The sequence below is a fragment of the Archocentrus centrarchus genome, chromosome 2, assembly GCF_007364275.1.
Source record: "Archocentrus centrarchus isolate MPI-CPG fArcCen1 chromosome 2, fArcCen1, whole genome shotgun sequence".
NCBI classification, from domain to species: Eukaryota; Metazoa; Chordata; class Actinopteri; order Cichliformes; family Cichlidae; genus Archocentrus; species Archocentrus centrarchus.
This window is the reverse complement of record NC_044347.1, coordinates 10,102,696-10,119,124: the sequence shown is the minus strand read 5'-3', so window position 1 is coordinate 10,119,124 and position 16,429 is coordinate 10,102,696. Positions and strand designations below refer to the sequence as shown.

The 16,429-nt window shown below is 41.2% G+C and overlaps 1 protein-coding gene across 1 annotated transcript; it reads right to left on the bottom strand.

Annotated features, from left to right (window-relative positions):
* Positions 1 to 3,042: 3,042 nt before the first annotated feature.
* Positions 3,043 to 14,592, bottom strand: LOC115798580 (desmoglein-2-like). The gene is made up of 10 exons (XM_030755481.1): positions 14,503 to 14,592; positions 8,954 to 9,077; positions 7,772 to 7,935; positions 5,530 to 5,664; positions 5,141 to 5,326; positions 4,363 to 4,450; positions 4,104 to 4,275; positions 3,871 to 4,013; positions 3,508 to 3,729; positions 3,043 to 3,278 (listed from the first exon to the last, which is right to left on the bottom strand). The coding sequence occupies exons 1-10, from the start codon at positions 14,590 to 14,592 to the stop codon at positions 3,043 to 3,045; spliced, it is 1,560 nt and encodes a 519-aa protein (XP_030611341.1).
* Positions 14,593 to 16,429: the final 1,837 nt, after the last annotated feature.

Below are 16,429 nucleotides of genomic sequence, written 5' to 3'. Positions count from 1 at the left end.
AGGATATGGAGGGTGAGAAGGAGAGAGACCTGGATGAAGTCAGCACAAGGAGAGAGAGCAAAAAGATGCAGGTGAGAGTGGAAGTGTAATCAGGTAAGTAACCTATAAAGCCGAGGTAGCTTCTATTTTGCTCACATTCATTGATGATGATTTATTATTTGAAAGAATGCTGTGTGTGTTTCCCCTCATATCTGCTTTGCTGCTTTGCTGCAAATAGTTCTTTAACTTTGGGAAAAATCAAGGGATCCACCCCAAAACTGATGTATTATATTGAAATCTATTTATTCGTTCTGAATCATTCTTAAACATCACCATGGGTCTGTCAGCTAATTAGATTGCATTTGAAGATAACTCTGTGATGTGTTAAATGAAAATAATTAATTAATAATTAATCATTTCCCTTGCTGGATCAATAAAGTATCTTTCAAAAGACTGAATGTATTAATACAATAAGCAAGCAGTTTATTGTATTAATATTAATTGCAAGGCAATATATGCATGGCCTGATGATGGATGAGAACGAAAGCATGGCTGGGAGGGTTACACCACTCTGGACAATAAATATCATTACACTCTGAAAGTGCTTTTACAGGACAATCTGAAGGTCTGAATCTGAATGTGGAGAGACTAACAAGATACAAACCCGACACATTACGCAGAATAAAAAAAAGCAAGACTTGCATAGTCACAAACTATAATGTAAATCAGCAAGAGTCTGTCAAGGTTGGCTGTGTGGAACGCAGAGAATAGACCAATGATGCAGGACTCGGAAGAAGAGATGAACTTAAAGAGCAGCTTTATTGCTGAGATCTCATTGAACACAAAAACTAGCTGTAACAGAAAGTTAAACTATAACTCCACTTGGCAACACACACAAGGAGAGACAGCCACGAGGGAGCATGTGATAAAGAACAGAAGGAAGATTAAACAAAGTTGACACCAGGGCAGAGTCAAAACTATAGCCCCCCCAAAAACTCAAATCCTGGGTCCAAGAGCCAGGGAACATAACAGTGACTTAATATTGCCAGAACTTAGACTCACAATGTATTAGAATAATAAATAAATCAGGAATGCTAAAATGCAATAAACACAAAGATCAAAACTTTAAACACTGGAAAACCTGGAAAAACCTTAAACAGAATCTCAGACCTGAAAGGAATAAGTAAGAATTCAAGACAGGAATCAAGGACCTAAACTAGGGACGATAATAGGAAGTGCATCTTGTTTGTCATTGTAAAGGATGTCGTCGCCTCTTCACACCTCTGCCAGACTTCTGAACTTTGGTTCGAGGTCTTCGATAAACTGAAAGTCAAAATCAGACTCCAAAAGGCTGCAGAGGAGCTCCAGCCCTCATAATCAATAACAAATCATGGCAGTGTTCCAGTGGTCATCTTCTGTTAAAACATGAAAAACAAATCAATAAATTGAAAACATGAACAAAATTAGATTTTTGAGATTTTGTTTTATTAATGCATCACTAAAAATAGTAAAATGCCTAGATTAAAAAAAAAAAACTTAAACTTCAATCTTAAATTTAAATATATCTGTTTAAGATCGTATTATTAGTTAATTGAAATCTTGGATAAGCAGAAGAGGATGGATGGATGGATGGATGGATGGATGGAAATCTCGGCACCTGGGTTTACATAGCATCACAAGCTCTATAAATCCCTGTTTTTTTTACTTTCCATGCCTGACCTTTGTCTTTCTCAGGTTTTCACCCTCATTCTTTGGTATCATGTAGATTTGCCTGAACGGGGATCAACAGCCTGCCCTTACTGAGACCTTCCCCAGATTGCAGTCTGGGGCCTTTGAGGTTGTGGTCCTTGGTAATGAACTGCCTGTTGAGTCTTTGCCGCTGGTCAGCACATTACTCACCTGAGTTTAACGCTGTCTGTGAAAGTTGTCAGGCAGAGCTAGGCCAACATCATTTCCTTCACCTCTCCTTGAGTCGCATCTCTCAAACTCAGAGTTTCTGCAGCGGCAGCAGGAGGGACAGGCTCTGATACCACTGATAAAAGGTTTGTAAACGTGCCCGCATTCGTCGTAGACAAATTTACTGCAGCACGTCTACACCAGCAGGAGATCATCAACAGGAGAACGACTGTAAAAACAATAACAAGTCCAACTTAAAGCTCCAAAAATGTGGCGTGAGGACTGCACTCCTCCTTCAAAGAAGAAGCTTCAGGTCTGATTACTAGTGATGCCTGTAAGATTTTGGGCCACTACAGTTCTGACACAGAGCTGATGTGATTGGTTAGTTAATAGTAGAGTAGTGAACAATGGCTGCAGAGTCAAAATAAGAGAGAGGCACATATCTAAATTTGGGATGTTTTTCCTGATACTGTAGAATATGATTTACTATAAAATGTGAAGTTACGATTTCAAATCATGCATTGCAGTAACGTTGGAAATGATGTTGAATACCTGCTATGTGCTCATGTAAGAATATCAAATATTCAATATGCAAAATTATGTCTGATATTTAGTTTTAGTGCATGAAAATTGTGTCTTGATAATGAATCCATTGAAGATAAAGTTAATATGCGAAGAGATCCTAGAGAAGATGTTCAGCAGAGACAAATTATAGGATACTTCACAGACGGACAGCCAAAGTTTGGATTTTTCAGGGTCCAATATTGTCCGTTTAAGGAGGTATGTAAAGAGATCCGATATGAGATGTCTTACGGATTCAAAATTGGGATATTACTCAGATATTTAATGGATGCATAGCCAGAGTTGGAATTTTTCAGGGTCCAATCTTGTTCGTTTATGGAGATATCTGCACAACGTATCTGTCAAAGACCTGGTGCTCATTCTTCAGGATATTGATATCTGAAGTATCACTACCCCGAATAGTACCGTATTTTAGGGCTTGTATTCCAGTGTGGGCTCACTGTGGTTCTTTAAGAATTTGAAAGGAATACCAGGATTAGTTTTCTGAAAAGTGAGTGTGTGCTCATACATACAATCACACCAGTCAGTGGATCTGAGATTTGAAACACTTAGTTTGTTCTTTTGCATCATCAAAATTGTTAAAACCTAAATCATCATCGAGCACTTACGTAGCAGCACGAGCACTGGACCCCGTACTAGTATCCTGATGACTGTAGGTCCTATATGAACCCCACACACGACTTCGTCCTCACAGGTGCAAACTTGGACCAAGACTTCTTGTGGTTCTGGACAGGCATATCCCATCTGATCTTTTACCATTAATTTCACCTCATAGACATCAGGCCACAGGTACTGCTGAGCCCTCAGGATAGCTGAAGTGTCTGTCAGAAACCAGAGATGTACAGAATTAATAGTCTTAAAATACAACCCCAATTCCAAAAAAGTTCAGATGCTGTGTAAAATGACAATAAAAACAAAATGCGAGGATTTTACTATCTCACAAACCCATACTTATTCACAGTATGAAATAAATTAACAATACATTTGTATTGTGTATTTATTCTGTATTCAACTGCACATATTTTAAATGATTGGAAGTCATCTCCTCACTAGTGAGATGCTCTATGCGCCATTTTCCTTCAGTGCCTTCTAGGATGATCTCAAACTTAAAAGGAGGTCCATTCTGATATGAATCTTTATCATCAGCATTCACAATAACAGCGTTCTCTGTGGTGCATATAGTGTGGTTGTCACTGGTCAGGATGGGGCAGTTGTCATTAAAATCTTCCACCTGGATGGCTATGGTGCCAGTGGCTGTTTTAGGAGGTGTGTCTGTGAGAAAAACAAAAACAACAACAAAAAAAACAACAGCAAGAAAAACAAAACACTCAATTCATCACCTTTCTTTGAGTTTCACCAGTCTTTCCTTTCTTCAGAGTTCAGGGACAAAGTTAAGGGGTATTCATTCTGTACCTTCTCTAATGCAGAGTATTTTGGCAAAATATATCCCATCGACCACGTGTGGAGACTCCCTGTCAGGTATCTTGTTCAGTTTGATCTCTGCTGTCTCTGGATCAATAGTCAGCCAGTTGTCACGGTCTGAGTTTTTGGCATAGCTACAGCAGAAATGGGCAGGAAGCCAGTTATTATTGTACACAGGAAGGGAAGATAATATTGCAGTTCATGTTTTATGTGTATGTACTGACCTGACATTCTCAGCCGCTTTTCCAGTGTCTACATCTATTGCAGGATAGAGAGCTATAACCTCTGTAATGTTGAATGAGGTGCCTTCCTCTGAGATGGGAATAACTTTGACTCTGGGAAAAAAGTGTGGCCCCTCACGCTGGTTCTTCACACTGATTTTGATGAGATGATATTGTATATGTAGAAATGCACTAGAGCCACCCCAGCCACCCGAGGAACCCGAGGCAACTTTTGGTACGTTTTCCTCCAAGTTGCTCCAATTTGCTCCAACACTTCTATAAAATGGTGGACTCCTGTTTCTTACAGCTAACCCGAGTTCAATGTTCTTCACGTCCTCATAATCCACAGACTGTGAAATGGCAGACACAAAGAACATCACTGAAATGATGGATGCATATGAAACCTTATTGTGTTTGTTATGCAGCATAATCAGATTATTGCAGTGGTTGATAAGTCTTACCTACTGTGTGCATGAAAAATAGGTACTGTGGATTTTTAGATGATAAACTAATTTTCAAGATTTTCTGTGTTAAGAATGTAATGAGATAAAGCAAAAACAGCAGCGTCACAATGCTTCATCCATTTCAATCATAGCAGTACAATCATCTCCACTGAGAGTGACACGCTCTTTTGAAAATCCCAGTAAACTCTTTCATTTTGCTTCCTTTTGAGCGGTTTGGGCTGTGCTTCAGGATTTTTCTATTTGATCTCAACAAATATCAGAGCCTGTCTGATGTCAAACATTTCCTGCCATCACATGGTCACAGGCTCATTTAAATTAAATAGAACAAATCTCCACATACATCTAAACTTCATCAATAACATGAAATCTGGAACCTGAGGTCATCATGCAGTGGTGAAAGTAGGATCTGCTCTGTCCGTCATTCATAAGATTTGAGAGATGAGAGTTAAATGCTTCTGTGATTAAATACATGAAAACTTTTGAGTTGCTTGTTCTAGTTCATTGTCGTGTCTGTACTTTATCCCACACCAGTCTGGATAACAGCACATCATTTCTTCCAGGTTCAGTCTGTTGTACCTTGTCGAGCATTAAGATGCCCTCGTTGGTGTTGGGGTCTGTTGTAATGCTGAAATATCCGGCCTCATTGCCTCTGACAATATCAAACACAGCTGCCCAGTTATCTGTGCCCTTCAGATCCAGGTCCTCTGCTTTGATCTTTAACACCTCCACACCTTGTGTGTTCTCCTCAATGCTTCCCTCATACTGCAGTGAAAAGTATTGCTCATTTCAACAGAGTGATTTCAGTGATCCTTTTTTCTTTGACTTGTCTTTTAACTTAATGTGTTATTTGTGCTGTGAGTGTTAGAGTACTGAAACCACCTGAAAAGCCATGTGGAAACATTTTCTGCAGCACCAATATTACAGGATAACATGATGACATAGAAGAATGTAAGGAGGAGAAGTACCTGATGTTTTTCCAGAGTGGGACTGTTGTCATTCACATCAAGGACATTTATGGTAACAGTGCTCGTTGCAGTTTTTCTCTCTGGTGGGCCATTTAGGTCTTCACCTTTTATAGTCAGAATGTACCGATCACATTTCTGAAATGAAAAGAAAGTACAACAGAAACTGAAGAAATGCCTGAACTGTCCAAAGTTAGAGCAGAGAGTCGGGATGTTGTTAATTTAGGGCAAAGCCACACGGAAACCATCAACATTATGATAAAATAGATTTGCCAAAACAGTTTTGTTTACTCAACACAAGTAATAGAGAGGTAAAAAAACTGCATACATGAAGACGAAGTGCAGGAACTGAAAAAATTATAACACAGAAAACTAAAATCACTCTTAGAAAATCATAAAATAAACAGAAACCAGAGATTCAGTCACAGTAAGATAACATAGAAATAAAAACAGTAGTCTAAAACTTAAAACACAACAGCAGAAAAAACTCAAACTTGAATATACAATGCCTTTAAAAAAGTATTTACCATCGGATCTTTCATCCTTTTGTTCCTTTAATAAGTAAAATCATGGTGAATATAATTTGGCATTTTTGACAAGAAGTTTTCTTAAAAAAAGTTTCATTCATGTCAAAGTCAAAAAACGTAGTTTTATAAACTTATTCAATGGTGGCTTCCTGTTTCTTACAGCTTACATGTTTGCATTAATATTCACCCATTTAAAGTTACTGACCTAATTCAACAGTAGATTCCAGCAGTGTCACGATTAGTGTCATGAAATGGAGATCACCTGAGTGTCTGTCACGTGACTGTAGAATATAAAATCAGCTGACTCTGGTTTATCCTTTTTTTTGTGTAATTATATTTTGTGTTATCCTTTCTTCTATCCTCTGTGTCTTTAGAGTTTTGTTCTCCGTGTGTTTGTCCCTTGTGTTTCCTCCTATTCTGTGGAGTATCTTGTCTCTTTTCCTCAGTGCGTCTGTCTCCTTGTGTAGTGTTTAGTTCCCTGTTTACACGCTTCCTGCTTTATTTTTGTCAGTCTCCTGTTCCGTGAGTTGTGCTATTTTCCATGCCCTATCCCCAAGCAACCAGAAGAAGCTTGATTTTTTTTGGAAGGAAGAATGGAGAAAAATGACAGAGTCCAGATGTGCCAGCCTGATTGAGAGATGTCTACACAGAATCAGTGCTGTGATTGCAGCTAAAGGTGCATCTACTAAAGTAGTAAATATTTTTTTGCAATCACTTTTTTGCAAAACTCTGTTTTTACTTTGACCTGAAAAAAAGCTTTTTATTAATTACTTTATTTTTATTTTGCAAATTCTTGTTAAAAAAAAAAAAAAAGCCAAACCGTACTGACCATGATTTCATTCATTAAAGCAATAAAAGGGTGAAACATCTAAAGAAGAATAAATCCAGCGGGTTGTTTTAAGTTTTGAGTGCTGCTTACTATAAGTAAGGACTGAGGAAAGGAGGAATGCAGGAGGTCACCAAGGTCACAGAAAAAAAAAAAAAAGCTCAACTCTTGGTGTTGCAAAAAGAAGGAATTTCCTGAGCCCCAACACTGTCAATTGTTTTTTTTTTGTGAATTAAAAATTTAAAAAGCCCTCCTTCCATCCAAGCACTTACTGTTTATCCACAAACACATCACATACTGTATCTATACAGTTATCAATATACCACTTAGATATACCACAATCAGCATAGATTTATTTAATCTGGCTTTGCAACACCTCAAATGGCGATGGTGACATAATTGTATAATTATGCTAAAAGATCCGCCAGTCAACATGTAACAGAACGGTAGAAATGCTGTACATCAAATGTCCAGCCGATGTCAGTACTGCAAAATGAGCTGTTAATGTGCGTGATCAGGCCTTGGGTGAATCAGTTTGATTCGACGCATTCACAGGGCTTCATACCATCACTACCTAATATATCAGCATGAGGCTGGTGAGGTAGATGCTGCTGCAAAGAGAAAGGCAGAGTATACAGAAGAAACGGTGAGAGCGGGCTTTATGCTCTTGGCCTCTCCACCTCAAGTGCAACCACTTCCCTTACGATCCACCCCGGCTGCTGCCATAAGGACAGCAGGAATAACAGAAAGGCCATCATAATTGAATAAAAATAAGAGTTAAAGTAGAAGGATTAAAAAAATATATACAATGTGAACAGTATAAATAATTTGCACATAATGGAAAAAAGGGATTAATACAGTTTCAAGTAAGCCCTGTTGGTACAGTTCATACCTCTCTGTCCAGAAGAGGCTTCTTAACATAGATGGAACCATTTTTTCTGTTAATGTAGAACAGGTCATCAGGTGGATTCTGTTTTATGATGGTGTAGACAATCTCAGAAGCGTGATTCTGTGGTTTATCAGCATCAGTTGCTCTGACTTTCATAACAAAAGTCCCTGGAAAAATCATGACATTAAACAAACTAAACAATTAACTTCATTTCACCCTGACTCATATTTTAGAGTCATTTCTATAACACTATTTACATTCTGTAAAAGTTTATCCAGTTTATATATATATAACAATAGATAGTTGATCATCAAATAATAAGAATATATTAGAATCGATAGATAATAGATAGGCAATTGGTCCACAAATAAGAATATGACAATAACTCAAGTTCAGCAAAAATGTCAGATAGAACCTTATAATTCTAAAGAGACAAGATATATATAGAGAGTGATCCCTCACCTATCGCGGGGGGGGGGGGGGGGGGGGGGGGGGGGGGGGGGGGGGGGTTACGTTCCCGAGACCCCCCGCGATATGTGAAAATCCGTGAAGTAGCGCAATTATATTTATTTATTTTTTTATATATATTTTAAGGCTTTATAAACCCTTCCCACACTCATATAAACCTTTCCAATTCTCTTACTACAACTTGAATGATGAAGATGATGAATTTTTTAACTATGCAGTACTGATGGCGATGAAGGCGGTGCAGTATCTTAACTCTCGGCCGTAACTTCCATTTCCACTATTGGCGCAGGCGTAACTGATCTCTTCATCCGAGTGATGAACATAGTTATGGTTTACAGAAATACCTGTACATCCCAAAATCTCATAATATAGTGAAAACTCTGCGGAAAAAATTAGTAATATATATATTAATCCGCGATACAGTGAAGCTGCAATATAACAAGGGACGACTGTGTGTGTGTATATATACACACAGTTTTGGGGGGGGGGGGGGGGGGGGGGTCTAGCCTAGGGACCTTACTGGATTCAAACCCCTGACCTATTCTTCCAAAAACAGTAATGTTACCATTATATTATCACAATAACATTAGAACTGGAGTTGTGCCACTAACCTGTAGGACACCTGCAAATGCAACAACCTCACAGTGTGTTTGATCTATGATGAAATCGTGTTGTATCATATTTCCATTATGTTAGGATGGTTTTTATATCACTGACCTGCAGGACTGAGCTCTTCCACTTCACCAGACTCAATTTCCCCAAACACCAGAGCGCTGTCGGTCTCATCTGCAACCTTGACTCTTACATCAGTTTGTTCCTTTGGATAGGTACCATCAAAGAGCTGTTGGGGATTTTTTTTTCATTACTTTTATATTGATATTGATATTTTTGTCACTATTTTTATATCATGTATTAAAAGTATATTAGTCACACACACTGGATTAATGAACACTGTATGCTTTAAGGTTACTGGGGTAAATGTAGACATAGTTTTACACTGTGTATCATATTGAAATACATTGTTTTTCAGTGGCCTGAGACTGAAACAGCAATGCATCCCAAAAAAAATAATATTCAACTTCAACCTTTCTGTATTAATAACAGTTAGGCTCAGGAGACAATGAGGTGGTATGAGGGGGGCCCCCAAATCAAATTTCACTTAGGGCCCCTTCAAGGCTCAGGCCGGCTCTGATTTTGTTCATATACAACATGGTGATTATTCACTGCAGTGATCAGCTTCTTTATCTTTATGTCAGCTGTTTGTGCTTCAAATTTAGCAGATCAAATGAAATTAAATAGGAGCGGTGACTCTTTGTGGTTCATCATCCCTGTGAGGGGGGGGTCGCAGACGGAGACGGCGCAGAGAAAGGAGGCAGAAAAGAGGCGGCAGAGCTGGCGTTTTGTAGAGGCTACGTAAACGGCCTCATAGACCTCCGTTACCCAGTGTTTTCCTCGCCAATGTAAGATCACTCCCGAATAAAATGGATGAGTTGAGACTGCTGGTGGCTACAAACAGGACCGTGAAGGACTGCTGCGTTTTGCTCTTCACTGAGACCTGGCTTCATTCATCCATTCCTGATGCAGCCATCGAGCTAGCCGGCAGGACAACGCACCGGCATGACAGAATGCGGACCTCCGGTAAGAGCAGAGGAGGGGGTGTGTGCTTGTATGTAAACAACAGCTGGTGTACAGACAGTATGACTGTGAACAGCCACTGCTCTCCGGACCTGGAGTACATGACTGTTAAATGCAGGCCCATCTATCTGCCCCGTGAGTTTACAGCTGTTTTGATCACTGTTGTTTATCTTCCCCCTGATGCTAATGCTAACTCGGCTGTTAGTCTCTTACATGACACGGTTTGCAGTCAACAGAGCAGATATCCTGAGGCTGTACACATCATTGCAGGAGACTTTAACCATGTCGATTTAAAGACTGTTCTACCCAAGTTCCATCAGCATGTTAAATGCCCTACAAGAGGGAACAACACACTGGATAAAGTCTACTCTAACATCAAGCTGGGTTTCAGGGCTGTGCCACTGCCACATCTGGGCCAGTCAGACCATCTGTCCCTGCTTATGATTCCAGCATACACCCCCCTCAGCAAAACTGCTCTTTCTACATCTAAGACTGTTCAGACCTGGCCTGAAGGTGCCTCTCAACAGCTGCAGGACTGCTTTGAAACAACTGACTGGGACGTATTCAAGCACCAGGACCTGGAGCAGTACACCTCGGCTGTTCTGGACTACATCAAGTTCTGCACCGACACTGTAACTGTGGACAAGAATATCCGGGTTTTTCCAAATAGAAAGCCATGGATGAATGGAAAGGTGCAGAGCTTACTCAGAGAAAGGAACATCGCCTTCAGAGCTGGTGATGGGGCGCTTTACAGCGCTGCCAGAGCCAACCTGAAGAGGGGCATCAGGGAGGCCAAGGCTGTGTATAAGAGGAGGATTGAGGACTGTTTCCAGAGCCACGACTTCAGGCAGGTGTGGCAAGGGGTTCGGCATATTTTGAACTACAAACCCAGCCTGTTAGTTGATCAGCGTAACATCAATCTGGCAGAGGAGCTGAACAGCTTCTTTGCACGCTTTGAGGTACAGCAATCAGAGACAGCCATCCAACATCCATCAGCAGGCAGCAGCAGCATCCTCAGGCTGCAAGAGCAAGAGGTGAGGCGTATGCTGGAAACTGTGAACCCCAGGAAAGCTGTGGGGCCCGATGGTGTCTCTGGACGGATACTGAAGGTCTGTGCGGCTCAGCTGGCTGGTATTTTTACCAGCATTTTTAACCAGTCCCTGAGCCAGGCTGCTGTCCCTTCCTGCCTGAAGTCCTCCATTATCGTCCCCATCCCCAAGAAGAACACTATCAGAGGTTTGAATGACTACAGGCCAGTAGCACTCACACCAATTGTTATGAAGTGCTTTGAAAAGCTTGTCCGGGCTCACGTCATCTCCAGTCTCTCTCCCAGACTAGACCCCCACCAGTTTGCCTACAGAGCCAACCGGTCCACAGAGGACGCCATTGCCACGGCCCTCCACTCTGCCTTCTCTCACCTGGAGCAGGGGGGGAACTACGCTCGGCTGCTCTTTGTGGACTTCAGCTCGGCGTTTAACACCATCCTTCCTGGCAGACTGGTGACTAAACTGTCAGATCTGGGGATACCACGCTCCACCTGTCTTTGGATCAAGGACTTCCTGACAGACCGTTCCCAGAGGGTAAGAGTAGGTCCCCACCTCTCTTCAGCCATCAGCCTCAGCACCGGCTCTCCACAGGGCTGTGTGCTGAGTCCCCTACTCTTCACCCTCTACACACATGACTGCACCTCCATACATGCCAGTAACTGCATCATTAAGTTTGCGGATGACACCACTGTGGTGGGGCTCATATCAGGCGGGGATGAGTCAGCATACCGGGACGAGGTGCAGCGGCTGTCAAGGTGGTGCAGTGAGAATAACTTGATCCTGAACACCACTAAGACAAAGGAGATGGTAGTAGACTTTAGGAGGACAACACATGTCATTCAACCTCTGTTCATCGAGGGGGATGAAGTGGAGCTGGTTTCAGATTTTAGGTTCCTGGGAGTACATCTGCAGGATGATTTGACCTGGAGTATCAATACGACCAGCATTTACAGGAAGGCCCAACAGAGACTGCATTTCCTGAGGGTTCTTAGGAGCAACTATCTGACCCAGAATCTGCTGGTGTCCTTCTACCGTTGCTGTGTAGAGAGCATCCTGACCTACTGTCTGTGCGTGTGGTTCAACAGCTGCACAGCAGCAGACAGGAAAACACTCCAGCGAATCATCAACACGGCTCAAAAGATCATAGGCTGTCCCCTGCCCTCCCTCCAGGAACTGTTCAATGCCCGCTGCCAGAGGAGGGCACAGAACATCCTCCAGGACCCCTCACACCCTGGACACTCCTTGTTTCAGCTACTGCCATCAGGCAGACGTTTCAGGACAATGAAGGCCAGAACAAACAGACTGAGGAACAGCTTTTATGCCAGGGCTATCATTGAACTGAACTCTGTGTGGTTTGGACAGTGATGTGGGGTGGTAGTGCTGACTGTGTGCGTGCGTTGGTGTGTGTATTGGGGCTAGATTCGTCTTAATTTACTATTGTGCACTGTATTTTAGTAATCATTTTTATCACTCATATTTTTATTATTTTATTATTTATTGTCTGAGGCACCTAGAAAGGAATGCATTTTAAATTTCGTTGTGCAACTTCTGTGTACAATGACAATAAAGATTCTGATTCTGATTACGGAAAAATAATCATCATCCATCATCCAACATCTTCGTTGTCTTTCCAAAGTGTCAACAACAACAGCTAACAACTGTAACACAACAGATACTTTTATGAATACTTCCTTAACAGAATCGAGCTGCATAGAATTAAATGCTGGAATATTAATTATCCCAGCATGGGAGAAATTGTGGAAAACAAACAACAAAGTTCCTTTTGAATTTGATGCCAGCAACATGTTTCAAAAAGGTCGGGACAAGAACACGGTCGCCACAGACTCACGGACATGTTGCATCACTTTTTCTTCAAACAAGTGTTTGAGCTGAGGAGACCTGATCCTGGAGCATTCGGAAAGTCAAATGTATTCTGATTCTTACTTTAGAAAGAATTTTAATAGCGCATGTGTTCCTTTTTTCATTTTTCAGTTCACAATAATACAATGTTTCAGAGAGCGACACTGTAGGCTGGTCAGTTTGGCTCTTGTAGGATGGCACTATGACTTGAGTAGCACTCTCAGCACTTTAGCATATAACAGCTGTATAAATCATATATACTGTAAACTGCACACTGGTTGTTTTCCAATGTTAGGATAATCTTTGAAATGAAGTAAAATACTTTAATAAAAACATTTTTGTTCTCTGAAATCATAATTATGTAAAAACATTTAAAAAAAAATAGTAATACATGCACAAAACTCTGTATCAGAACTTCCTCAAACACAGTGAGTTCCAAGTAAAACCAACAATGGTCTAATAACAATCATGCCACACTTTCCACAAACACTGTAAATCAGCAGCTCTGCGCTGTAAATATATATACAAATTAAATGTTGTAGTGCCTCTATAGAGCAATCATGATGTTATTAAAGTAAACAAGAGCCAGTTAAACTCCTTGTGGACTCACCACAATCTGCATCAGCACAAACGCTGCCACAAAATCCCGAATCATGGCTGAAGAAAAGTCCAGATTAGGATTAACTGAACCGATAGAGTCCCACTGTCATGGCCGACTGAGCTCCTTGCCGCCAGGGATGGTGCTACATGAGGAAGAAGCAGACACGCATGTGCAGACCACAGCCTTGAAGCAGTGACACCTCCTTCTAGTGAAATCATGCAAATAGTGGCTCTTTTATTGAGTGTCCAACAAAACTTTACAGGGTCAGTTATTCCACCTGTGTGTGTCCAGCCTCGCTGTGAGACTGTGGAGTCATCAGCGGTGAGAGAAGAACTCCCTGCACAAAGTTTGGCCACCACAGCTGTAAACAGGAGCACAACATTCAAATGATGAAAGTCGAATTATGAATTTGGGATTTCTTCATTTTCGACTGTTGACAACAGTTAAGATCAGTGTTTCCTGCTCTGCCACCACACAGTCAGTATAAATAACCTGTTATCAAGTGTGGGATGATGATCTGGTGCCTGTGAGTATAACGATGCTCTGATCTTCAAGATATTCAGTAAATGTGGCTTTCAGAGCAGCCAGCGCAGAGCTGCTGATCTCAAGTGTTTGTGGAAACTGTCGCGTGCTTGATATCATCGTTGGTTTTACTAGGAAATAACTGAGTTTAAGGGAGTTCTGATGAAGAGTGAGACGCAGGTGCAGTGCTGCCTTTGCTGTCGCTTTGACAGTAATTTAGTGTTGATAGTTTTCAGGTTAATCACTGATGCTTATTGTGTAATATATTTTGTGCACGTTTTCTTGTATGATTAGGATTATCAGAGACCAAAATAATTTTTATGAAAGTCTTTGGCTTAATTTCAAAAGCCATCATCATATCAAAAAACATACATAACCAATCTAAGTTTTACAGCATATCTTATTTACTCATAACGGAACTTTATGTTCTCCCCATGCCTGGGTTCTCTTCAGGGGGGCTACTATGGTGTGTGTCCTCTCACAGTCCAAAGATGTGCATGTTAGGCTAATAAGTGATTCTTAATTGGGTTCTGTCTCTGTGCGAGCCCTGCAAGAGCCTGGTGACCTCTCCTGGGTGTAGCCCACCTTTCACCCCGTCTCACCTGGGATAGGCCGTTACAGAGCTGTGTGGCCGTAATAAGTGGAGAATCTGGTTTGTTCTGCAGAAAGAAGGCCTTCCCCGAGAAAGACATTTTTTGGATGGTTCTAGATGTTGCTCCTTCAGATATCATTCAGCATTTACAGAGCCTTCATACATGTGCAAGTTGCCCACGCCATGTGCACTGATGGATGATAGCTTTGAATTAAAAAGTGTTAATAACCAGATGGATGGTCCCTCTCTTCTTTAGGGCACAGAGTCTTTGGTTTCCAAACAGAAATCCACATTTTCACTCCTCAGATCATCAAAAACCTTGAATGGACTTGTTTATTTTTTATGTTATATTATTTTTTCCTCAATTACTTGAATTTGTGGATGCAGCAACAGACTGTGATCGCTGTCAGGAAGTGTTTCTGACCCCCTGCAGTGATTTCACTCCAGAATCATGTTGCTGTTTAATCCAGTGCTGCCTGGTAGCCAAAAGGTCTTGACCACAGATCCCTTGGAATTTCTTCTCTGAATACTTTAATAAAATTGTTGTACCTATAACTGTGGGAATGTGTTTCATGTAGGGGGCGCTATGAAGATGACACATGCCACATCTTTATAACTAACACCTCTACAAATTATATGTGCTGTAAAATATACAAAGGTTACGCATGTTTTCTAACACCGTGAACATCAGTGATCAAACTGATAAAAAGCTGACAGGAAAGAAGGGCGCTGTGCCTCACTCGTTATCAGCACTTCCTTAAACTCAGTTATTTCCTAGTAAAAATGATCTGATAACAAGCGTGCCACAGTTTCCACAAGCACTTCAGATCAGCAGCTCTGTGCTGGCTGCTCTGAAAGACACATTTAATGAATATGTTGATGATCAGAGCATCGTTATACTCACAGGCAAAGCAAACGCACCAGATCATCATCTAACACTTAATAACAATCATTTATGCTGACCGTAAGGTAGCAGAGCAGGAAACACTGATCTTACCTATTACCTTACCTCACAGTCCAAAGTGAAGAAATCCCAAATTCATGTTTCCACTTTAATGAGCTGTAGTGGCCAAACTGTGTGCAGGAAGTTCTCCTTCCACCGCTGATGACTCCACAGTCTCACCGTGAGGCTGGACACAGGTGGAATAACTGACCCTGCCCTCAGGTGATGCCTTAACTTTGCTTGGACACTCAGGTAAAGGAGTCACTATTTGTATGATTTCACTGCTCTGTGTAAGTGTGTCTGTCCTCCTCACTTCAAGTAGCTCAGTCAACCAGGAAGCTCTGATAGTGGGGGTCATGTTGGTTCAGCTGATGCTGAGCTGGACTTCAGTCATGTTTTGGACAGTGTTGCCAGATCTGGCGATAGAAAAAAGCAACCAGCTCTATGAAAACAAGCTCAAAATAAGCCCAACTGGCAACCCACAATATTGTGTAAAACTGAGGCCCCTTTTATGCAGCATAGGTCCAATGCAGTACAGCTCATTTCTTTGTTTTGTATCATTGTGTTTTGGAGCAGTGAAACCCATGTTTCTTAGCCATGTAGAAGAGAAGGATGCACAGTCTTTTTGTGTGCTTCTCGGTATTAACATGTTGCATTAAATCAGCATGGTGAGCACATATTTCACACTTGCAAAATCCGCCTTTGATACGTCTCTCATCAGTACGGCAGCTACTTTCTGAGGTGTTTGCGGTTGCAATTTTAGCCCCCCCATAACACACACACACACACACACACACACACACACACACACACACACACACACATCTCAAGGTTTACTGTGTTCATGCCTGCAGATCTCACCTATTCATGGACTTATAAAATACAAGATTTCTATTACAGACTTTTATTTTCTATCAATCACAAAAAAAAAAAAAAATGTTTGTTTGTCTAAAGGGGTGACAGGAGAAGGGGAGGTGAAGGAGTACCGGGGTGC

Coding starts and splice junctions, on each gene's coding strand:
- LOC115798580 (XM_030755481.1), bottom strand. CDS start 14,592: ATGTCTTTCTCGGGGAAGGCCTTCTTTCTGCAGAACAAACCAGATTCT. Junction 9,078..14,502: donor TCTGTAACGGCCTATCCCAG/GTGAGACGGGGT, acceptor AATCCCCAACAG/CTCTTTGATGGTACCTATCC. Junction 4,014..4,103: donor AAAGCGGCTGAGAATGTCAG/GTCAGTACATAC, acceptor TTTCTGCTGTAG/CTATGCCAAAAACTCAGACC.